Raw genomic sequence first — 22,458 nt, 5'->3', positions numbered from 1 at the left:
GATGGATTTGAAATAAGGAAATAGACCTCACTCCAGGAATTAACCCTCTGTTGTTACAAGGATACAATCTGATCCATTGTCTGTCTGGAGATGTGTACCTGCTTTGTTCTCTCTCTTAACTTTTTATCTTCGTAATGAGGGTGATTGGTTATGGTTCTCCCAGTACACAACTTGACTCCTGCTAATAACTGCATACTTCCAGCAAACACTGCATCTTTAGAAGTTTTTAACCTGAGGGGAGAGAAAGGAAAAAAATATATAATGTACTAAACACTGATATACAGCTTTCTTCATAGGTCAATATTTTTGCTCGCAATATTTTAAAAAGAGAGAATCATCATTAAGTCAAACGCTTATTATAAAATAGCTGCAAGATACCCCTCCCTGATACCACCAGAACTGCCATTATGTCCAGGCAAAGCTCAAACTCCAAAAGTTGGAATCATAATAGAAAATGCAATATTCCTGAGTTGGTCATGATGAGGTTTGCCTGTATACTAGTACATCAGCATGGATACTTTGCATCTGACAAATGGGCTCCATCTGGAGAAGATAAAACTGTGCAGCAGACAATTCAGAAATGTCTCGAGGAAGAAAGACCACACGTACATTAGTTAATTAAGAGGTGAGGGAACTGCTCCAGGAGAATGAAAGAATATTGGCAACGATCGGCATAAGTAAGACTGTTGTTTGCCCGGTCCTCCAGCGTGATCCTTGATTATCCCTGATTAGCTCATGCCTCTCTAACTGTTCAAATGATTAAATTTATGTCCTCCAGTTACTGACACACCAACTAGTGGAAACAGTTTTTCCCTATTTATCTTATCAAATCCTCTCATAATTTTGAACACCACTATCAGATCTCAATCTTATTTGTTCTAGCGACGAGCCTCTGTTTTTCTAGTCTCACTTGATAACTGGGTTAGTGGTAGCATTCCCCCCTCCGAGTCAGAAGATGCATGATTCGCACTCTGCTCCAGGCAGTCCCGGCGGGTGGAGACCGGAGCCCTGGCTCTGAATTCTGGGTTGTCATACAGTGGGATACTCGAGTTGGGTGGCCCTCCCTCATCGCATGCGCTGTGGGAGCCCATAAAACCCTTTCACCATATAGGACTAATCATCCTATCAGCTGATACAATGATGGTTACGGCCATGGAAGGAGCCTTCACATCGTGGCCTGTCAGACTGTTAATCAGCCTGCAAATTACTTCACACTATTCTCTAAAGAGTGTAACAATAAGAAAACAACCTGATAAGTAAAGTTTCTTATCCCTTGTATCATCTTAGTAAATCTCTTCTATACCCTTCTCCAAAATGATAAGATCTTTCTTAAGTAGTGCACCCAAAACTTGTAACTGTGGCCTAACCGATGATTTATATAGGTTTAGCATTACCTAATGCTGTGTACTCTATGCCACTATTTACACAATTTAGGACCCCATGTACTTTTTTTTTAACAGCGTTATCAATTTGTCCTCCCACTTTTGCAGATTTGTGTATCTGAACCTCTGCGTCTCTTGGTGTGTATTTCCTCTCCTTTTTCTTCCTCCCAAAATATATCACTTCACTTTAAATTTCATTTGACATCTATTTGCCCATTCTACTAACATTTCTATGTTCTCTTGAAGTCACCTGCAGCCTTCTTCATAGTTAATCACATTCTCTATTTTTGTGTTGTCTGCAAATTTTCAAATTGTGTCCCCTATTGAGAAGAGCATGGTCCTAACACCGACTCTTTAGGGACATCAACCTTTACTTTTCTCCTGTCCAATAAATTCTATTCTCTTTTTTCTGTCTTTATCCAACTTCCTACCCATGCTGCCACATTCCCTTCAATATGATGCATCTTCATTTTATCACCAAGCCTGTTAAGCAGCATCTTATCAAACATCTTTTGAAAATTCATATACACAACATCCACTGTATTTCCTTAATCAGTACAATCTCTTATTTCATCCAGAAAATCTATTAAAGTTGTCAGAGGTGAGCTGTGTTTTACAAGACTATGCTGGCTGTTCTTAATAAACCTATGTCTTTCTAATTGAGTACTGATTTTATCCTCTAGAAGCTTACCCAGTATTGATGTTGGGCTGATAGGTATAAACTGGGTAACCTTTCTCCCTCCTTGTAGTTGTTGTATCAGCAACCCTCCAGTCCTCCAGCACAACTTTCACATCCTGCCAAAACCTGCAAACTCAATTGATGAGTTGATTCCTACTCTCGCACAGAAATTCTCAGATTTTCTAAAGCCATATTAGAACACATCACACTGCTAGCTACAGCTTCTCCCAACTGCTCTAGGCAGTGTTTCATGCATTGTTGTCTTAATCAGGAGAACTCGCACCAATAAACTGTAAAAATACAGCACCAACTTAAAGTGAAAAACACATTTGTTAATGATATGAAATTTAGCACAATTTTAAAATAAAAAATTCAAACATCATTTTATAAGTGGAAAATTATTTAACTTACTTGATCCAGTTCATTAATTCAACTGTATCAGGGTCATAAAATTCCCTCAGATCTGACAGTTCAGCCATTAACTTTGGCCAGAACTAGAAAACAAGAGACCAAATGTTGAACAAATATAATGATTCTGTCCACATTTCCCACCTTTAGTGACCTGAGGCCATATATACTAGACTCCAGCTGGAAGACAGTAGATGTGGTAACCAAGGATAACTCTACAGCCTCTGGGAATGTCTCTTTCTGACGAGCTCATAGGGGGAGGGGTTAATGGAGGGTTGACGCTTAATCAAGGTGAAACAAACCACTGCAAATTTATTCATGCATATTGGGCGCGATTTTAAAAGGGAAAAACAGGTGGGTTGGGGGTGGGGGGGCATTCAAAATCGCTACCATTCAGGACCTGCCTCCACTTCTGGTTTTAACCGGGGCGGGACGAGGGGCGGGTGACCAACCTGCTCCCAGAAGGCGGGTTGGAGATTAAAACATTTCAAGGAGGCTTCAGGCCTCCATTTTTCCAGAGTTTCCAATTTCAATCCCTGGGGCCCGGGATTCCCGGGTCTTCTCTTTTACGCCGCGTGAAAGGAGGTGAGAAGGCCCGAAACTAAAAGGTAGGTGCCTTTCTGGCACAGTTAGTGGGCCCAGGAGTGATTCCTGCAGGCCCAACAAGCCTACCTGCAGCGATCCCCCAACGATCGCACCCCCCCCGATCTCTGAAACCCCCCAACAATCGCGCACCCCCTTCCCAATCTCCGAACCCACCCCCCAATGACCGCAGACCCCTGCAATGACCCCCAATTCCGACAACTCCCCCGCGACTGACCCCAGATCCCTCCCCCCATGACTGACTCACCTCCTCGTGTCCCCCATGCCCACTGGTGCCCCCATGCCAACCCATGCTCCTGTGCCCACCCATGCCCATGCCCCCGCCCCCCCCCAATCCATACAAACAAAGACTTACCTGAAGACTTACCTGAACACATCCTCTCCCATGCTGCTCTCTTGTTTTTTTTTATTTGTCCATGGGATGATGGCGTCGCTGGCAAGGCCAGCATTTATTGCCCACCCCTAATTGTCCTTGAGAGGATGGTGGTGAGCCACCTACTTGAACTGCTGCAGTCCGTGTGGTGAAGGTTCTCCCACAGTGCTGTTAGGTAGGGAGTTCCAGGATTTTGACCCAGCGACGATGAAGGAACGGCGATATATTTCCAAGTCGGGATGGTGTGTGACTTCGAGGGCTACGTACAGGTGGTGTTGTTCCCATGTGTCTGCTGCCCTTGTCCTTCTAGGTGGTAGAGGTCGCGGGTGGGAGGTGCTGTCGAAGAAGCTTTAGCGAGTTGCTGCAGTGCATCCTGTACACACTGCAGCCACTGTGCGCCGGTGGCGAAGGGAATGAATGTTTAGGGTGGTGGATGGGGTGGCAATCAAACGGGCTGCTTTGCCCTTGAGTGTTGTTGGAGCTGCACTCATCCAGGCAAGTGAAGAGTATTCCATCACACTCCTGACTTGTGCCTTGTAGATGGTAGAAAGGCTTTGGGGAGTCAAGAGGTGAGTCACTCACCGCAGAATACCCAGCCTCTGACTCACTCTTGTAGCCACAGTATTCATGTGGCTGGTCCAGTTAGGTTTCTGGTCAATGGTGACCCCCAGGATGTTGATGGTGGGGGATTCAGCGATGGTAATGCCGTTGAATGTCAAGGGGAGGTGGTTAGACTCTCTCTTGTTGGAGATGGTCATTGCCTGGCACTTGTCTGGCACGAATGTTACTTGCCACTTATCAGCCCAAGTCTGGATGCTGTCCAGGTCTTGCTGCATGCAGGCATGGACTGCTTCATTATCTGAGGGGTTGCAAATGGAACTGAACACTGTGCAATCATCAGCGAACGTCCCTGTTTCTGACCTTGTGTTGGAGGGAAGGTCATTGATGAAGCAGCTGAAGATGGTTGGGCCGAGGACACTGCCCTGAGGAACTCCTGCAGCAATCAGAGAACCATAGAAAACAGGAGCAAGAGTAGGCCATTCGGCCCTTTGGGCCTGCTCCGCCATTCAAAATGATCATGGCTGATCGTCCAACTCAGTACCCTGTTCCCGTTTTTTCCCCATATCCCTTGATCCCTTTAGCATTAAGAAATATATCTATCTCCTTCTTGAATATATTTAATGACTTGGCCTCCATTGCCTTCTGTGGTAGAGAATTCCACAGGTTCACTACCCTCTGAGTGAAGAAATTTCTCCTCATCTCGTTTCTAAATGGCATACCACGTATCCTGAGACTGTGACCGCTGGTTATGGATTCCCCATCCATTGGGAACATCCTCCCTGCATCGAGTCTGTCTAGTCCTGTTAGAATTTTATACGTTTCGATGAGATCACCTCTCATTCTTCCAAACTCTAGTGAATATAGGCCTGGTCGACTCAATCTCTCCTCATATGTCAGTCCTGCCTTCCCAGTAATCAGTCTGGTAAACCTTCGTTGCACTCCCTCCATGGCAAGGACATCCTGCATCAGATAAGGAGGCCAAAACTGCACAGAATACTCCAGATGTGGTCTCACCAAGGCTCCGTATAACTGCAGTAAGACATCCCTGCTCCTGTACTCAAATCCTCTTGTAATGAACACCAACATACCATTCGCCTTCCTAACTGCTTGCTGCACCTGAATGCTCGCTTTCAGCGACTGGTGTACAAGGACACTCTGGTCTCGTTGCACCTCCTGTTTTCCCAATCTATCACCATTCAGATAAAAATCTGCCTTTCTGTTTTTACATCCAAAGTGGATAACCTCACATTTATCCAAATTATACTGCATCTGCCATGTTCTTGCCCACTCACCCAACTTGTCGAAATCACATTGGAGCCTCTTTGCATCCTTCTCACAGCTCACATTCCATCCCAGCTTTGTGTCATCTGCAAACTTGGAAATGTTACATTCAGTTCCCTCATCCAAATCATTGATATATATATATTGTGAATAGCTGGGGCCCAAACACTGATCCCTGCGGTACCCCACTAGTCACTGCCTGCCACCCGAAAAAAGACCCGTTTATTCCTACTCTCTGTTTCCTGTCTGTCAACCAATTCTTAATCCATGCCAGTATATTCCCCCCAATCCCATGTGTTTTAATTTTGCACACTAACCTCTTGTGTGGGACCATATCAAAAGCCTTCTGAAAATCTAAGTACACCACATCCACTGGTTCTCCCCTATCTATTCTACTAGTTACATCCTCAAAAAATTCCAGTAGATTTGTTAAGCGTGATTTCCTTTTCATAAACTCATGCTGACTTTGTCCAATCCCGTTAATGCCTTCCAAGTGTTCTGTTGTCACATCCTTTATAATAGACTCTAGCATTTTCCCCACTACTGATGTTTGGCTAACTGGTCTGTAATTTCCTGTTTTTTCTCTCCCTCCTTTTTTAAATAGTGGGGTTACATTTGCCACTCTCCAATCTGTAGGAACTGTTCCAGAGTCTATAGAATTTTGGAAGATGACCATAAATGCATCCACTATTCCCATATTTCCAGGACCACTTCCTTTAGTACTCTGATTGGCCTCCAACAACCACTACCATCTTTCTTTGTGCTAGGTATGACTTCAGCCAGTGGAGAGTTTTCCCCCTGACTTCAATTTTACTCGAGCTCCTTGGTGCCACACTCGAACAAATACTGCCTTGATGTCAAGGGCAGTCACTCTCACCTCACCTCTGGAATTCAGCTTGTTAGTCCATGTTTGGACCAAGGCTGTGATGAGGCCTGGAGCCGAGTGGTCCTGGCAGAACCCAAACTGAGCATCGGTGAGCAGGTTATTGGTGAGTAAGTGCTGCTTGATAGCACTGTCGATGACACCTTCCATCACTTTGCTGATGATTGAGAGTAGACTGATGGGGCGATAATTGGCCGGATTGCATTTGTCCTGCTTTTTGTGGACAGGACATACCTGGGCAATTTTCCACCTTGTCGGGTAGATGCCAATGTTGTAGCTGTACTGCAATAGTTTGGCTAGAGGCGCGGCTAGTTCTGGAGCACAAGTCTTCAGCATTACAGCCGGGATGTTGTCGGGGCCCATAGCCTTTGTTGTATCCAGTGCACTCAGCTGTTTCTTTAAATCACGTGGAGTGAATCGAATTGGCTGAAGCCTGGCTCCTGAGTTGATGGGGATCTTGGGAGGAGGCCGAGATGGATCATCTACTCGGCACTTCTGGCTGTAGATGGTTGCAAACGCTTCAGCCTTGTCTTTTTCACTCGTGTGCTGGACTCTGCCACCATTGAGGATGGGGATGTTCACGGAGCCTCCTCCTCCCGTTAGTTGTTTAATTGTCCACTACCATTCACGACTGGATGTGGCAGGACTGCAGAGCTTTGATCTGATCCGTTGGTAGTGGAATCGCTTAGCTCTGTCTATAGCATGTTGCTTCCGCTGTTTAGCATGCATGTAGTCCTGTGTTGTACCTTCACCAGGTTGGCACCTCATTTTTAGGTACGCCTGGTGCTGCTCCTGACTGACTGAGGCCGGCCTGTCAATCAGGCCGGTCAGTCGGATGGCAAACTGACAAAAAAAAAAAGACGTCCTTACGTCAAAATTGTAAGAACGTCCGGGAAACCCGTACTTCCGGGTTTCCCGTCCAAAATTCGATCCCCCTGCCCCCTTCTTGGCTCGGGGTCAAAATCATGCCCATTGTCTCCGCTGGCTGCTGTATCAATGACCCAGCAGCCAAATAGCCATCTGGGAAAAGTTCAAGTGCAAATGTCAGTTGAGATGAGTCAGAGATTTAATTTGGATACACTACATCTGTAACATACAGTACATATTGGATGTGCAAATTATTTTAAAAAAAATACTTTACCAGAGATATACAGTTAAGAAAAATCCCACCTAATGCTTGGCAATATATAGAATCAAATTTAGTTGGGAAAATGCAGTTTTATAAACGTACAGTAGATAATTCATCACTCATTAACACCCTTACTGTTTACTTACTGTTACCGACCTGAAACTGCAGATGAACAAATCAGCATTTACAATAGATAGAATGTGGTGTAAGCTGCATAATTACACATTTAAACAAATACAACCATAATGTATTCAACAAGCTTCTACACAAACAAAAAGGGGTAATTTGGCTTTTAAGAAACGCAATACACAAAGGATAAAGATTGTAAAACTGTATGTTCAAACGATGTGATCTATATATAAATTTTGTACTTGGTGCTGTTCCTGACATTGATAGATCATGAATCATGTAATTTATTTTCCCATTAATAAAAATGAGAAAATAAGAACACTTACACAATGTTTTAATAAATTTCAGAAATAATTAGCATTGAGCAAAACATACTTATGCTGTCCTTGTAGTCACACAGAAAATGGATCAGGAGTAGAATATTGTTTTCGACATCAAACCATGAACACAAGTTTGGAACTGTTACTTTGCTTGTTAAGCTCCTCACCTGAATCAGCATTATTTCTGTTTGACATCACACAATATTCCCCCGAAAACAATCGTAGCAACCAGCGACCAACAACCAACATATCAACAGCTGACAAATGCAATGCATCTCACAAAATTCAAATCATGGGCAATAGCTGAAACCAGTGCGCACTTAACCTCTTCTGTAGAGTTGCTTAAACAAAATCCTCTTTGTCCAATGAGACAAACAGATGATGTCAAAATGCAGTTCCACCTGAGAAAGCAATATACTCTTCATGCTGTGATCTTTTACCACACACACTGACGTCTCAACAAACAGACTATAGCTCATGATATCCTGTAGTCTTCTGCCTTCTACCCATTAAAATTGGTTTTCTGCCACAAAAAAATGCAAAACCCCTCAACACGATTAAATCTGACATACGCAGAATACCTCACAGGGCGGACAAATAACAAACATAGCTAAACTGTGGGAGGGGGGAATTTTACCTAGGTTTCGGGCGGGGAGGTAGTTGGGGAAGGGCAAACCCTCCCAACGGCATCGTTTTGACACCGGAGCTAATTTAACTCCCGGGCCTCATTTACATCCCAGTCAGCTGCCAATTTCTAATAGTGTAAAGAGGCAGCTGGCTGGCTGCCTGCAGGCGAAGATCGGGCGGCTTGGAGGCCTCCTGCCGGAATTTAGGTAAATCACAGGACATGGTTTCAGCAGGGTCCTGTGGGTAGGAAGGTGGAGGGGGGAAAGCCTGGGTAGCAGACCCCATAAAGATAATAAAAGTCACCTGCATGAATAATGATGCCTCTTGCCAGAGCCTGGCAGGCGTATCGGCTTTCTAAAAACAAGAGCCCAGTTAAGGTTGTGGTGGGTGGGAATGAAGCGGGAACAGGGCGGTTGCCCTGTTCCCACTGATGGGGTGGATTAAGATCAGCCCTCACATGTCAGATTGGGGTACATTATGCAAAATGACCTCCATAACTCAAGTGAAAAAAGATAATCATTTACAAAATATTTTCATTATCCTGTTCAGAAACCTGTGATATGTACTCACGGGCTCTAAGTCCTCGATAGTTAGGAAAATGCAGATGAATGCATTTTTTGCCCTCATATCTCCAAATATTTTCATATTCATTACTTTGAAATTTAGCGTTGAAATTTGCTGGAACAGTAACTCACTAATACTAAAGAAATGTTATACAATATGCAAATTGTTTTGAAATGAATCATGTAACACCATCAATGCAACTAAAAAAATGAATTTGAAAATAATAAAAGAAAACTAAAAAGTAAAAATTTTCATAGAGAGAGAATGTTGAGAGAGAGCATTCTGAGTAGCATTCAAATAGTCCAAATTGGAAGAGAGAAACACAAAATTCAAAAAGCTGCAAATGCTAGAAATCTTAACTAAACAGAAAATGCTGAAAATAGATAGCAGGTCCATCAGCATCTGTAAAGAAAAAAGATAACAATTCAGGTGTGCACCCTTCATCAGAACTGGAAAGTGAAAGATAAACAAGCCCTTTTTAAGATGCAGAAGAGAGAAATAAGGAAGTGGGGAGGAAAAGAGACAACAGATACTCCAGTGACCTTGAAGAATTTAATAGGCTGAATGATCTTCAAACTGCTCGATAGAATAGCAGGAACCTATTAAATGATCGTCTGAGTGAGTGAATAAAAAGATGGAACAACCAATGTGTATTCAACTAAGGTGGTGAAAAGCTTGGGAAAGGTACACAGTCTGAAATGAAGTACTACAAACACAGTGGACCCGATTTTACCAGGGGTGCGGGTTCCCGGCGGGTAGGCATGCGGGCACGTACCAAACGTGCCCGGTGAAATCAGTGGGTTGCCCGCGCGATCACAGCAGGCAATCCACTAATTGGATCCACTTACCTGCTCCTCCGGGTTCCGCGCTGCTGATCTGCGCGTCGGGCGGGCTGCGCATGCGCAGTAAGATCTGTCAGCTCTATTTAAAGGGGCAGTCCTCCACTGACAGATGCTGCCACAAAAAGTAAAAATTACAGCATGGAGCAGCCCAGGGGGAAGGCTGCTCCCAGTTTAATGATGCCTCACCCCAGGTATCATTAGATGGGGTTAGGAGGAGGGGGAGGACAGAGATCTTCCCCCCAGCGGCCGGGAGGAAGCGGCCTGCCTCTGCCACCAAGAAGGCTGGCCCGAGGTGGCAGAGGGGGTGAGCTGCGCCACCAACATATCGCCCACCTGCATACAGTGCAGGTGGCGCACCAATGACCTCAGTAGGTCAGCCACAGTGAGAACACGTAGTCTTTCCCCTACACTCCGCCTGCCACATCACTGCCCCCACCCCACATCTCCTTCGGCACTGCCAACACTACTCTGTCACATCACCCTTCATACCCACTCAAACATCATCCTCATCTTACCTGCACCTACTCACCTCGCGAGTACTCACCCCGCCACTACCACGCAACCCAATCCTCATACAATCTCATGGCTCTATCCCATACTCACCCTCTCGTGCATCTCTCTCACGGCCAGCCTCACTCAACCTGCCACTACCTGTGCTGCAGCCACAGGGCATGCATCACATATGTGCAGTAGGCAGCGTAAGGCAAACGTGTCGTGAGCATGAAGGGGATGCACAAGGGTGTTTGAGGGTCTGTCATGGTTCGTACTTCTATTGAATTAAATAACAACTCACATCACACATTATATTGGCTCCACTAGTGCCATGTCTTCGCGAATCCTGTCCAGTTTGTGCAATAATGCCCGCTCCTGGGTATCCCTATGAGGACCCACCACTGATGCCACCCAGTGTGTCACTGCCGAGTGGGTGTAGATGTATTTGCAGGGCTCATCTGCGCAGACGACTGAGAGACACCGGGGATGTCCCCGGTTGCAGCCTGGAAGGCTGTGGAGGTGCCCTCACGGGCACCGAAACACAGGGGGCGTCACTTTTTCTCACCAATGCTGCCACCTCTTGTCCATAATTCTGCGGCTTGTGCAATATGTCCCTTCCGTGCGCCTCATCATCACGACGACCACCCCGTCCCACCCATTGGGCATAATACAGTGGGTGCAGGTGTACAGGCACCACTCTTCTGTGGAGGGAGCCTGTATGGACCCTCGTCTGCGCACGTTATGACATGTGAACGCCTCACACAGTGTGATGTTAGGAGAACCGTTGGCATATGAGTGCCTCCCTGGCCTGACGAGCACGCAGGTGAGCCGGTGTTCAGGCCATGGGTCGTTCCTCCTCCTCTCGCTCGTACTCCTCCTCCCCCTACTCCTCCTCCTCATTGTCGTCCTCAATGTGGGTGGCGCGTGTGCATGGGGCCTCCTCCAGTGGCACCCCTCTCTGTAGTGCCATGTTGTGCAGGGCACAGCAGACAACTATAACTCGTCCCACTCGGAGTGGCGTGTATTGGTGCGCTCCCCCGGAACGATCAAGGCACCTGAAGCGGATCTTGAGCAGCCCTATGGCCTGCTCAATTGTAGACCTGGTAGCAATGTGGCTGTCATTATATCGACGATGCGGCTCGGTAATGGGGTTCCTCAGAGGTGTCATAAGCCACGTGTGCAGGGGATATCCCTTGTCGCCGAGGAGCCAGCCGTTGCCGGTGTTGGGTGCGTGGAAGAGGGGCGGGACGGTGTACTCCCTGAGGACGAAGGCATCGTGGCAGCTGCCAGGGTATCTGGCGCACACGTGTAGGAATCTCTGGCGGTGGTCACAAATGCGCTGGGCGTTCATGGAGTGATACCCTTTCCTGTTGATGAACAGCCCTGGCTCATGTGGAGGTGCCCGTATTGCTATGTGGGTGCAATCGATTACACCCTGCACCCGTGGGAAGCCAGCCACATCATGGAATCCCACTGCCCACTCCATCTGGCTGCGCTCATCCATGGCGAAGTTGATGTAGGTCGAGCCCCTGCGGAACAGCCCATCGGTGACCTGCCTTATGCACTTGTGTGCAGACGACTGAGAGACCCCGGTGATGTCCCCCGTGGCATCCTGGAAGGATCCGGAGGCGAAGAAGTTGAGGGCAGTGGTGACTTTGACGGCGACGGGTAAGAAGATGCTGCTTGGTCCATCCAGGAGCAGCTCGTCATTAAGGAGGCTGCGGATGTCGGCGACTACCTGGCGAGTGACTCTGAGCCTCCGTATGCACTGCTGCTCAGAGAGGTCCATGAAGCTGAGCCTCGGTCTGTAGACCCTCTGCAGAGGGTAGTGCCTCCTGCGACGCAGCTCTCTCTGCGGTTGCCCTCCCTCCTGCTGTGCAGGTGGGTGTGCCGCAGCAACGTGTTGGGGGGCTCCACGTCGATGAGGCGGACGGCGTGGACTGCGAGGCTGCTGGGGCTGGTGATACTGTTCGTCCTCCGAGGATGTCGAAGCGGCCCCCATCTGGCAGGTGTTGGTCTGAGGGGTTGTCCACGGTAGGTAGGTGTTTCCTCGCACTGGGGCTGCGGTTCCACGTCGTGGTTTCCTCTGGCTTGGAGGGGGGTGGTGGAGGGCAGGCGTTGCCCTATGTGACGGAGTGGCCTCCTGCGTGGGTGAGGGGTCTCCCCCCTCCTGTGGAGTGCACCTTGGCAGCTGCCACAGGCTGCTGGCTGCAACACGTCCGGTTGGAGTGAGACTGTTTCCCCCAGTATGTGAAACAGTCTGAGTTGAAGGTAAAATCCCACACTTCCTAATAAGACAGCTGAATCAGGTCATTTAATGACCTGAACAAGCAAAGTAAATACACTCAAGTGGCATCCCGCTGGCTTTAATTGCCTGCGGGATTCCCACCAGCGGGGCCTGCGCACGCAGCCCCGCACATCAGCGTGGAACCCGGAAGTGGCCGGGATCGCGGTGCGTTCCGGTCCCGCACCTGGGGATCGCGATTATCGAGGCCCCCCCTGCCGAGAACACACACGAAACCCGATGCTAAAATCGGGCCCAGTATGTCTGCTAATCCAAAAGAGAAAAAACAAGCCAACACCTGGTTGCAGAACCCCCAGCTGCAGCCGTGTTCTGTTGAAGGATCCACACTCGAAGCCTTAACCCACCTCACCTCACAACAGAGTCTCCCAGCACCTGCTGCTGAAAAGAAAATGGGGATGTAGCTAAGGTTTAAAATGACTAACATCAATGTTCAGGCCAGAGGGCTGCAGAGTTCCCAGGAGAATGACGAGCTGCTTCTTCTAAAACTTCTGTTGACTTGGTTGGAACAGTGTAGGAGCCAAAGGTGCAGAAATCAGAGTGGAAATAGGAGGAGGAGTTAAAGTGCTAAGTCACAAGGAGATCAGTGCCACATAGATATGTTTGGTAAAGTGGATACTTAATCTGCAATTGGTCTCCTAAACGTTGGTCAAACCATTACGTGAACCGGAAATACAGTATACTAGGTTGGAGGAGTACATGTAAATTGCTGTCTCCCATGAAAGAACAGCACAGAAATAGGCCATTTGGCCCAACTGGTCTATGCAGGAGTGTACTCCACACAAGCACCCTACTTACCTCTTCCCACCATGCCCCTCTTCCCCTCTATTCCCTTCTCCCTCATGTATGCATCATGCCTCCCTTTAAAATGCAACATTACTATCTGCTGCAACCACTCCATGTGGCAGCGAGTTTCACATTCTCACCACTTTCAGTGTAAAGACATTCCTCTAAATTCTTGATTTGATCTGTTAGGGACTATCTTATACTTATGCCCCCTTGTTCTGAACTCATCCACAAGTGGAAACATTTTCTCCACATCCACCCTTCCTCTCAATTCTCGTAACATCTTGCAAATCTTTACTGCGCTTTCTCCATCCCTATCTTAATTCTCCGTTTATTACTTATGTGTCTACAGAATACTTTACTATTTCTTTTTATATTCTTTCAAATTTTCATTTCATATTCCCTCTTGCCTTCCAAATTTTAACCTCTTTCTTAAGCTCATTCTTAAAATGCACCTCTTTGACCAAACTTTTAATCATCCCTCCCAAAACCTTCTTTGGCTGGGTGTCGATTTTTGCCTGATTACGTTTCTGTGATGTGTATTGGGATGTTTTTCTATGTTAAAAGAGTTATATAAATGCAAATTGTTATTGCTGTTGTTGTTGATTGTGCTTTGTCCACATCAACATAGCTACAAATTTGCATGACAACGGTGCATTAGGGTGTTAACGCAGTTATCATTAAAAAAATTGAAGTTAATAAATGCACCCCTACATTACAGAATTTCATGATTACATAGAATTTACAGCATAGAAAAGGCCATTCGGCCCAACCAGTCTATGCCGGTGTTCATGCTCCACACGAGCCTCCTCCCAATCTATTTACTTCATCTCACCCTATCAACATATCCTTCTATTTCTTTCTCCCTCATGTACTTATCTAGCTTCCCCGTAAATGCATCTATGTTATTCGCCTCAACCACTCCTTGTCGTCGTGAGTTCCACATTCTCACCACTCTCTGAGTAAAGAAGTTTCTCCTGAACTCTTTATTGGATTTATTAGTGACTATCTTATATTCATAGCTCATAGGAGTTTTGGACTTCCACACAAGCGGAAACATCTTTGCTACGTCTACCCTATCGAACCCATTCATTACTTTAAAGACTTCTATTAGGTCACCTCTCAGTACTTTCTTTTCTGGAGAAATGAGCACCGACGTGTTCAATGTTTCATGACAGTTGTACCCTCTCAGTTCTGGTATCATCCTTGTAAATCTTTTTTGCACTTTTTCCAGTGCTTCTATATACTTGTATCATGGAAACCAGAATTGTGCACAGTACTCTAAGTGTGGTCTACCTCACCACAGCCTCTCACCACCCCTCCATTGTCTCTCATTTGTCACATTGCTTGTCTGACCGGATGAGCAAAAATTTCCTCTCACTAAATATTGGGAAGAGCAAAGTAATTGTCTTTGGTCCCTGCCGCAAACTCCGTTCCCTAGCCACTGACTCCACCCCTCTCCCTGGCAACTGTCTGAGGCTGAACCAGACCATTTGCAACCTTGGCGTCCTATTTGACACTGAGATGAGCTTCTGATCACATATCCACTGCGTCACCAAGACCGCCTACTTCCACCTCCATAACATCACCCGTCTCCACCCCTGCCTCAGCTCATCTGCTGCTGAAACCCTCATCCATGCCTTTGTTACCTCTAGTCTCAACGATTCTAATGCTCTCCTGGCTGACCTCCCATCTTCCACCCTCCATAAACTTGAGATCATCCAAAATTCTGCTGCCCGTATCCTAACTCATACCAAGTCCTGTTCACTCATAACCCTTGTGCTCGCTGACTTACACCCGGTTCGGGAACAAATTCTAATTCTTGATTTCAAATCCCTCCTTGGCCTCGCCCCTCCCTATCTCTGTAACTTTCTCCAGCTCTACAATCCTCCGAGATCTCTGCGCTCCTCCAATTCTTGCCTCTTGCGCATCCCCAATTTTAATCGCTCCACCATTGACGGCAGTGCCTTCAGCTGCCTAGGCCCTAGGCTCTGCAATTCTCTCCCTAAACCTCTCCGCTTCTCTACCTCTCTCACCTCCTTAAAACCTATCTCTGTCCTAATATCTCCTTATGTGGTTCAGTGTCAAATTTTGTTTGATACCGCTTCTGTGAAGTGCCTTGAGATGTTTTACTACGTTAAAGGCGCTATATAAATGCAAGTTGTTGTTGTCTAACCAAGGTTCTATACAAGTTTAACATAACTTCTCTGCTTTTGAATTCTATTGCTCTAGAAATGAACCCCAGTGCTTTATTTTCACTTTTTATATGTGTTAACCTGTGTTGCTACTTTTAATGATTTATATATCTGTACCTAAAGATCCCTTTGCGCCTCTACCCCAGAGACTCTTATTTTCCAAGGAGTAGGTGGCCTCCTTGTTCCTGCTACCAAATGCATCACATCACACTTGAAATACCTTTGCTATTTACACACCCATTCTGCAAGCTTGTTAATGTCGTCATGTATTTTGTCGCAGTCTTCCTCAATATTAACTATACCCCCCAATTTGACGTATCAAGATGGAAAGTTAGCATAAATGGACAGAAGGCAGAAACAAGGATAGCATTTTAGTTTCCTATGGATAGCACATCATCTGAAGATTCCAACTAATTCCGAATATCCATTTTTAGTAATTTTTATAGTCTTAAATTAGAAACATTGACCTCAATATTAACCCCCCACCCTCACGAGAGGCAGGAGAAGGTTGGTGGGAGGTGGGGTTAAAAATTAAAAATTGGAGAATGTTTGCCCAACCCGCTGCATACGTGCCTACCGCCATTTTTACGGCGGCAGGTTGAGTGGCGTGCCTGTGTCCCATCTTGGAGAGGCGGGACACTTCATTATCATATTTAAATCAAGCTCTCACAGTGCAATTGGAAGCCTGATTTAAATTTAACAGCTGCCGCCGGGTTTCCCAGGGCTTGGGAAACCTGGTAGCGAAATGGAGGCGAGAACTGCCGGCTCCAGCCGGTTAGTGCTTTTTATTGTACTTTTTGTGGGCCAGGAGGAGCAGGAGTGCAACTCCCTGCCCCTCACGGAAACCTTCAGCCGATCGCAAACCCGGCACCTTCCCCCCAACCAACCTCTCCCTTGCCATTGCCGGGCTCTTCTCTCTCTCTCCCCCCACATCCTAATCTCTCCCTCCCATCCTCGCCATTGCCAGGCTCCCTCCTTCCCCCAAGCCCCGAGTGCCGGGGACTTTCCCCAAGGGTCCCTGGCTGTGGCCTCTTGTCCCTGGTTTTCCCGCCCGGTCGTCGGCCAGCCTGTCAATCTGGCCGGCTGCCGGGCGGGAAACGGAAGAAGAAAATTATAATGAGGTCCTGCTGTTAAATTAGTCAGGACCTCCACGTTCCCGGCCTCACTGGGTTTCCCCCCGCTACCGCACTCTCCCTGCCTCCCCGTAAATATCGGGCCATTGTCTTCAGAGAGAATCCTGAAACTTGACATGGCTGGGCTAACTGTTTCTGCTTTCTCATGTACAATATATACTTTACTGGAATAAATCTTACCTCCTGGCAAAGGTAAACAAAGATTAATATAGGAACTGCAAACCTCACCGCACGGACCTGCAAGAACAAGAAATCTAAAGGTTAAATGATACTAGTAGACTGGAAACAGGCTAACACAGTACTTATTTTCAAAAAGGACAAAAAAGTAGTCACATGCAACTACTGACCCATTAGTCTTACTTTACAGTGTAAAACAATGGCATTTATTACCAGGAGTAAAATTTAGAGTTATCTTTAAAATAAAGAAGTAAACAGCAGTCGACATAGATTCAGAGGGACAAGATTCTGTTTGACCAACCTCCTTGGCTTTTTAGAGGAAATGACATGCCAACTGGACTATGGCGAGCCTACAACTTGGTGTATCTAGATTTCCAAAAGACATCCAACAAAGTTCCATGCAAAAGACTGTACGTTAAGCTCGCATCTGTGGGAAATTACGTCTTGGAAATGGATACTTTTTAACAGGTACTTTTTAAAGTAGTTGGAACAGAAATTGCTTGGAAAGGAAGGGTGAGTTCAACAGCACTCACCGTTGTTAGTGGTGAAATGGAGGAGCAAGTTCTGGTGTTCGCACAAGCACAGTGAAATACAGAAATCTGGAACTTGCTCCTACTGGTTCACCGGCAATATGACAGCTTTGGATTAAAAGGTATATCGCGCGCTCCAATCAGTGAAATCATTGAAAAAGCGCCAACTTGTTCATCTGCCCAGCTGTAAAGTAACAAATATCACCACAAAACAGCTACGCTTAAAAATACCAGGTCTAAACTAAATTTTAATAGTGTGATAAGTCTTAATGACTGCCAAACAACTAAAAATTAATTTTTTAAATGTGGAGTCTCATTACTCCTTATAAATAGTTGCTGGTCATTAAAAAAAAGTTTTTTAAAAATTAAAGAATTACATATTTTTAAAAAACTTTTCCATTTTCTCTCTTTTATTTAATTCAATTATTTCTTACCCTCTCTTTTTCGCTGTCTATAACTGTTTTTACAATGATTTTAATGTAACTTTCACTTCCTGGTTTTCACGTTGGAAGCCTGCAGAAACAGTTTCGCAGCCTGTCAAAAATGCTGCAATCTGCTTGGTCGAGGGGAGAATGTGGTCCTCTCGCTTCTGCCACAGGGTCCTGGCTTTGCTTGAACTGACGCTGGGCTCTTCTCCGCTTCCTATTCGAGGAGGTGCCCGAAGTAAAGTTAGCGGTTAGCATAAATCAACGGAATGGTGAGCACTGTTGATTCGCTGCTCCGAGCAATTTCTGACCCATTATGTGGAGATGGGGTTCTTCAAGGATTAGTATTGAGATCACTACAGTTTCTAATTTCCATCAATTACTTGGATTCAGAAACTCAATGCAAAGAAGTCAAATTTGCGGATGACACTAAAATAGAAACATTAAAATCTGATGGAGCAGCTTATCAAAGTCAAAATCATTTGGACAAAATAAGTGGAGCGATTAATGGCAGATGAATTCTAATGTGGACAAATGGAGTAGGTGAGACAAAATCCCTGGAACAATTTAACGATTGGATGCTGTGTCAAAAGGTCTTTCTGGATGAATGAAAGAAGATGAACATCAAGGGGTATGGAGAGAGAGTGGGAATATGGTATTGAGATAGAGGATTAGCCAATATCATATTGAATGGTGGAGCAGGCTCGAAGGGCCGAATGGCTTACTCCTGCTCCTATTTTCTGTTTCTATGAACCAAATGGCCTCCCTCATCTGTATTTGTGGTCTTATGAAAACTAAATCCTCATCAGAAAGAATCAAAAAATGCTGAAATCATTCATCAGACACAAGTCTAAGTTTTGAACTGACTTATTAGATTTTGATTTAAAAGATAAAATGGGATCTGTTTCGCATACCTTTCTCATTAATATTTATAATTTCTCAATTCGCTTTTCAATTAGATAGCAGAAATATTTTCTGACCAAACCAAAAGTAACTTGTATTACTGACTGAAATGGTGATGCCAGAGAATATTTTGTTATTGGAAATGAAGCATGTCTGTATAATTAAGGTGCTCTCATATTCTTGTTTTTTTATGCAGTTTAATTTATATTTTTAAATGAGTTTTGTACTCAAGGTGAGAAATGTCAGTGGTGATGAATGGAATGCTTTTGAATTTTTCACAGTTTTACTATCAAACATTCTTGATCAAGTAAAGCATCACCAGCTCCACAGAGAACATCACAAGCCTCAGCAAAGCTAGCACTTCTGTGCCAGTGTGAACTTTTCCATGTATCACATCAATCACACCGTGGTCTTTGAGACTGTTGGTTTGGTGCCAAATTAAGGGGAGTTTTGTGTTCAAACCTACTAGAAACTTGATTGAAACTATTTTCATATTCAACCTCATTTTACAGCCAAGAGAAGAAATTTTCATCCCATCACCCGGGCAAGATTAAAACACAGGTCCCAGGGGTTAAAAGAAGTATTCCGAACCACAGTACTACTCAATCGCCCATTCAATATAGCGGTTATTTAGAAAAAGTCTTGAAATTGTGTACATTTTTTGATGCCTCTGATATTCTATTTTTGTTCTTTTTAAAACACAGTAATACCCTGGTCATTCCAGTTGCTATATGGCTAATGCTTGTATTTGGAAAAGTATAATAAAATTGCAGTCCTGATAAATAGATCATGTTATGTACAAGAATAAGCTGGAAAGGGTGTGTAACAACTCATTATTTGAAATACAGCATTATGTCTTGGGTGCAAAAGATAGTACACTCTCCTTTGTAAAAGCAAGATTATCTACCATAGCACTGACACCTAGTGGCAAGTTGTAAATACTATTTAAATTCAAATAATTAGAATCATAATAAAGCATGTACTTTACAACTTTAAGCTAACAATCTAAATAATTTAAATTAATCTTGAGAATTTTAAAAAAACTTATAAACTCCATGTGTTGACTACACAATACATTCATACAATACTTAACCAATTAAAACCTCAATGGTGAAGTTATCCCTTGCATTATATCACCTTTTTTATACTGGGAGTGTTTCTCAGCTACTGAAACTTATATTTCACCGTTGGAAATAGTGTGCTTTGGCCATATATTGAGACTGTCACTGTTACCACAGCATCTTTTTGCTGCTACTGATTCTGGGTAAATTACATAATGACAGAGTTACAGTTCCTATGTAAAGTCTGCACTTAATTACATTCTCAGTTAAATAATAAAATTGATGTCATGCAAGAAATGAAAATGTTATTAATGAGATCACTTTCAATTCCTAAGCATAAGCAACAAAGGAGGTCTAAATAAGTGACCATAAAATGCTCTGGCCTGACATATTAAAATAGTGGGCAAGTCTTTGTAGTAATTAAAAATATGAACTAATGCAGTATGTGTATGTTTAATAATTAGAAATGCTAGTGGATAAGATATCAGAAAACAATTATTTAACTTGTATTTTAAGAAAATAAATATGCAACATGTGTCATTCTACACTATGATGAAAACACAACTGATGACATCTCACTTATGCAGAAAAAAAATGACATAGAGTGGAACAAACTGTGCAAAAAGTGACTTTACCTCAATAAGAAAATCTAGACATAACTCTTAAAAACCAAGTACATATATCTTCATTAAGGAGAACAATGAGTATAAGCATTCAAGACACTATAGGACATTTTGTTAAACAAACTACGTTAGACATAAACTTGAACTTCTAATTCAAAAGTAGTGGAGCACAGTGTGTGCAGATGGCACTAACCCACTGAGGAGAATACAGACGAATTGCTTTGAGACTCAGACTCCACAAATGATTGCTGCAAATTGCTGCTGATGCAAAGACACACATATGGGATGTCCACAGGTATTTCATCCTGTAACAAAAAAAAACTGAACTTAAAAAGAACTGTGATAAATCAGTGCAATGTAGATCTAAAAAGTCTTTCTAAACCATTAACTTTTCATTATAGAATAGAGGGTATATTTAAACAGATTGCCCCCATTGATAAAATTTGAAAGTTGGAGAAATGGTTTTCAATTGTACAATCTGTGTTCAAGTTACCAAAGTTTTGATAGTGGAATTTTATCTGGAAGTTTTGAAAACACATTGTACAACTGGGATTTATATTTCAGATGACATAATATTTACATTTTAGGGTTAAAAATAACATCTAAACAGTAAATATCACAGGGAAAATGTAGTGGCAAAGATCTCAGTGGTCCTAAAATATCTAATGAAATAAAAAAAATGGAGAAGGAAAATATACATTTTCAAGTAGTACCTTTTAGTGAATTTGGAATCATGTTGCAGAAAGATAGAATTTAAGTATGTTTGTAATGGGCATCTTTTATATTATTTCACTTACAAAATGAAGGAGTCATTCCAATATTGCTAAAATTGAAACTTTTAAAAATGAGAAGCACATTACCTTGTAGGTGTACTAGTTAAAGTAAAATTATAAACCTTATTGTTAGGCTGCTGATTTAACAGAAAAGAATGCCAATCTGACACTGTCTAACAACTTTAATATATATAAGATGCATTAACTCATAATGTAGGACCATTTAGTTCACTGAAACCATCTGGCTTAAATATAACTAACTATTACAACAACAACAGCTTGCATTTATATAGCACCTTTAACATAGTAAAATGTCCCAAGGCACTTCACAAGAGCATAATCAGAAAAAAATTGACACGGAGCTAAAGAAGGAGATATTAGGACGGGTGACTAAAAGCTTGGTCAAAGAGGTAAGTTTTCAGGAATGTCTTAATGGAGAAGAGAGGGGGAGAAGCAAAGAGGCTTAGGGCCTAGACGACTAAAGGCACGGCCGCCAACGGTGGGGGATGCACAAGAGGCCAGAATTAGAGGAACTTGGAGAGTTGTAGGGCTGAAGAAGGTTACAGGTGTGGGGCCATGAAGGGATTTGAACACTAGAATGAGAATTTTAAAAGAGGTGTTGGTGGACCAGGACCCAATGTAGGTCAGCAATCACAGGGATGATGGGTGAATAGGACTTGGTGCAGGTTAGGCCATGGACAGCAGAGTTTTGGATGAGCTCAAGTTTATGGAGAGTGGAAGATGGGAGGCTGGCCAGGACAACATTGGGATAGTCGAGGCTGGAAGTAACAAAAACGTTGATGAGGGTTTCAGCAGCAGATGGGCTGAGTTGGGCGACGTTACGAAGGTGGAAGTAGACGATCTTTGTGATGGAGAGGATAGGGGGTTGTAAGCTCAGCTCAGGGTCAAATAGGACGCCGAGATTGCGAATAGTCTGGTTCAGCTTGAGACGGTGGCCAGGGAAGGGGATGGAATTGGTGGTGAGGGAATGGAGTTTATGCAGGGGCCAAAGACAATGGCTTTGGTCTTCCAAATGTTTAACTGGAGGAAATTGTGGCTCGTCCAGGTCCAAGAGGGGTAAAGAGAAGAGAAAGAAGAAGAGATAGAATTAATGGGCTCGGGCCCGGATCGGCAGTCAAAACATGCACACAAATGGACACAGGTGAAATTCAGGTTACATAGGCATGACAAAGATTAGGATAGAAATGTCTTGGTTGTAAACGGAGGACAGAGAGGAGACAATAAGAGAGTGTCTAAAGTTAAAGTCAGAGGTCCCA

General features: G+C 44.2%; 1 protein-coding gene across 2 annotated transcripts in view; it reads right to left on the bottom strand.

The window, feature by feature from the left end:
* The window catches only part of dpy19l3 (dpy-19 like C-mannosyltransferase 3), a 74,499-nt gene that overhangs the window by 6,775 nt on the left and 45,266 nt on the right, over positions 1 to 22,458 (bottom strand). For both annotated transcript variants that reach the window (XM_067997979.1, XM_067997978.1), the window contains exons 14-17: positions 20,602 to 20,713; positions 16,870 to 16,926; positions 2,473 to 2,555; positions 99 to 231 (exon numbers count right to left, since the gene is read on the bottom strand). In XM_067997979.1, coding sequence (XP_067854080.1) covers positions 99 to 231; positions 2,473 to 2,555; positions 16,870 to 16,926; positions 20,602 to 20,713 — 385 coding nt within the window. The remainder of the gene's footprint in view (positions 1 to 98; positions 232 to 2,472; positions 2,556 to 16,869; positions 16,927 to 20,601; positions 20,714 to 22,458) is intronic.

Source organism: Heptranchias perlo, chromosome 16 (genome assembly GCF_035084215.1).
Source record: "Heptranchias perlo isolate sHepPer1 chromosome 16, sHepPer1.hap1, whole genome shotgun sequence".
Classification (NCBI taxonomy): Eukaryota; Metazoa; Chordata; class Chondrichthyes; order Hexanchiformes; family Hexanchidae; genus Heptranchias; species Heptranchias perlo.
This window is presented reverse-complemented; position numbering and strand designations above follow the sequence as displayed.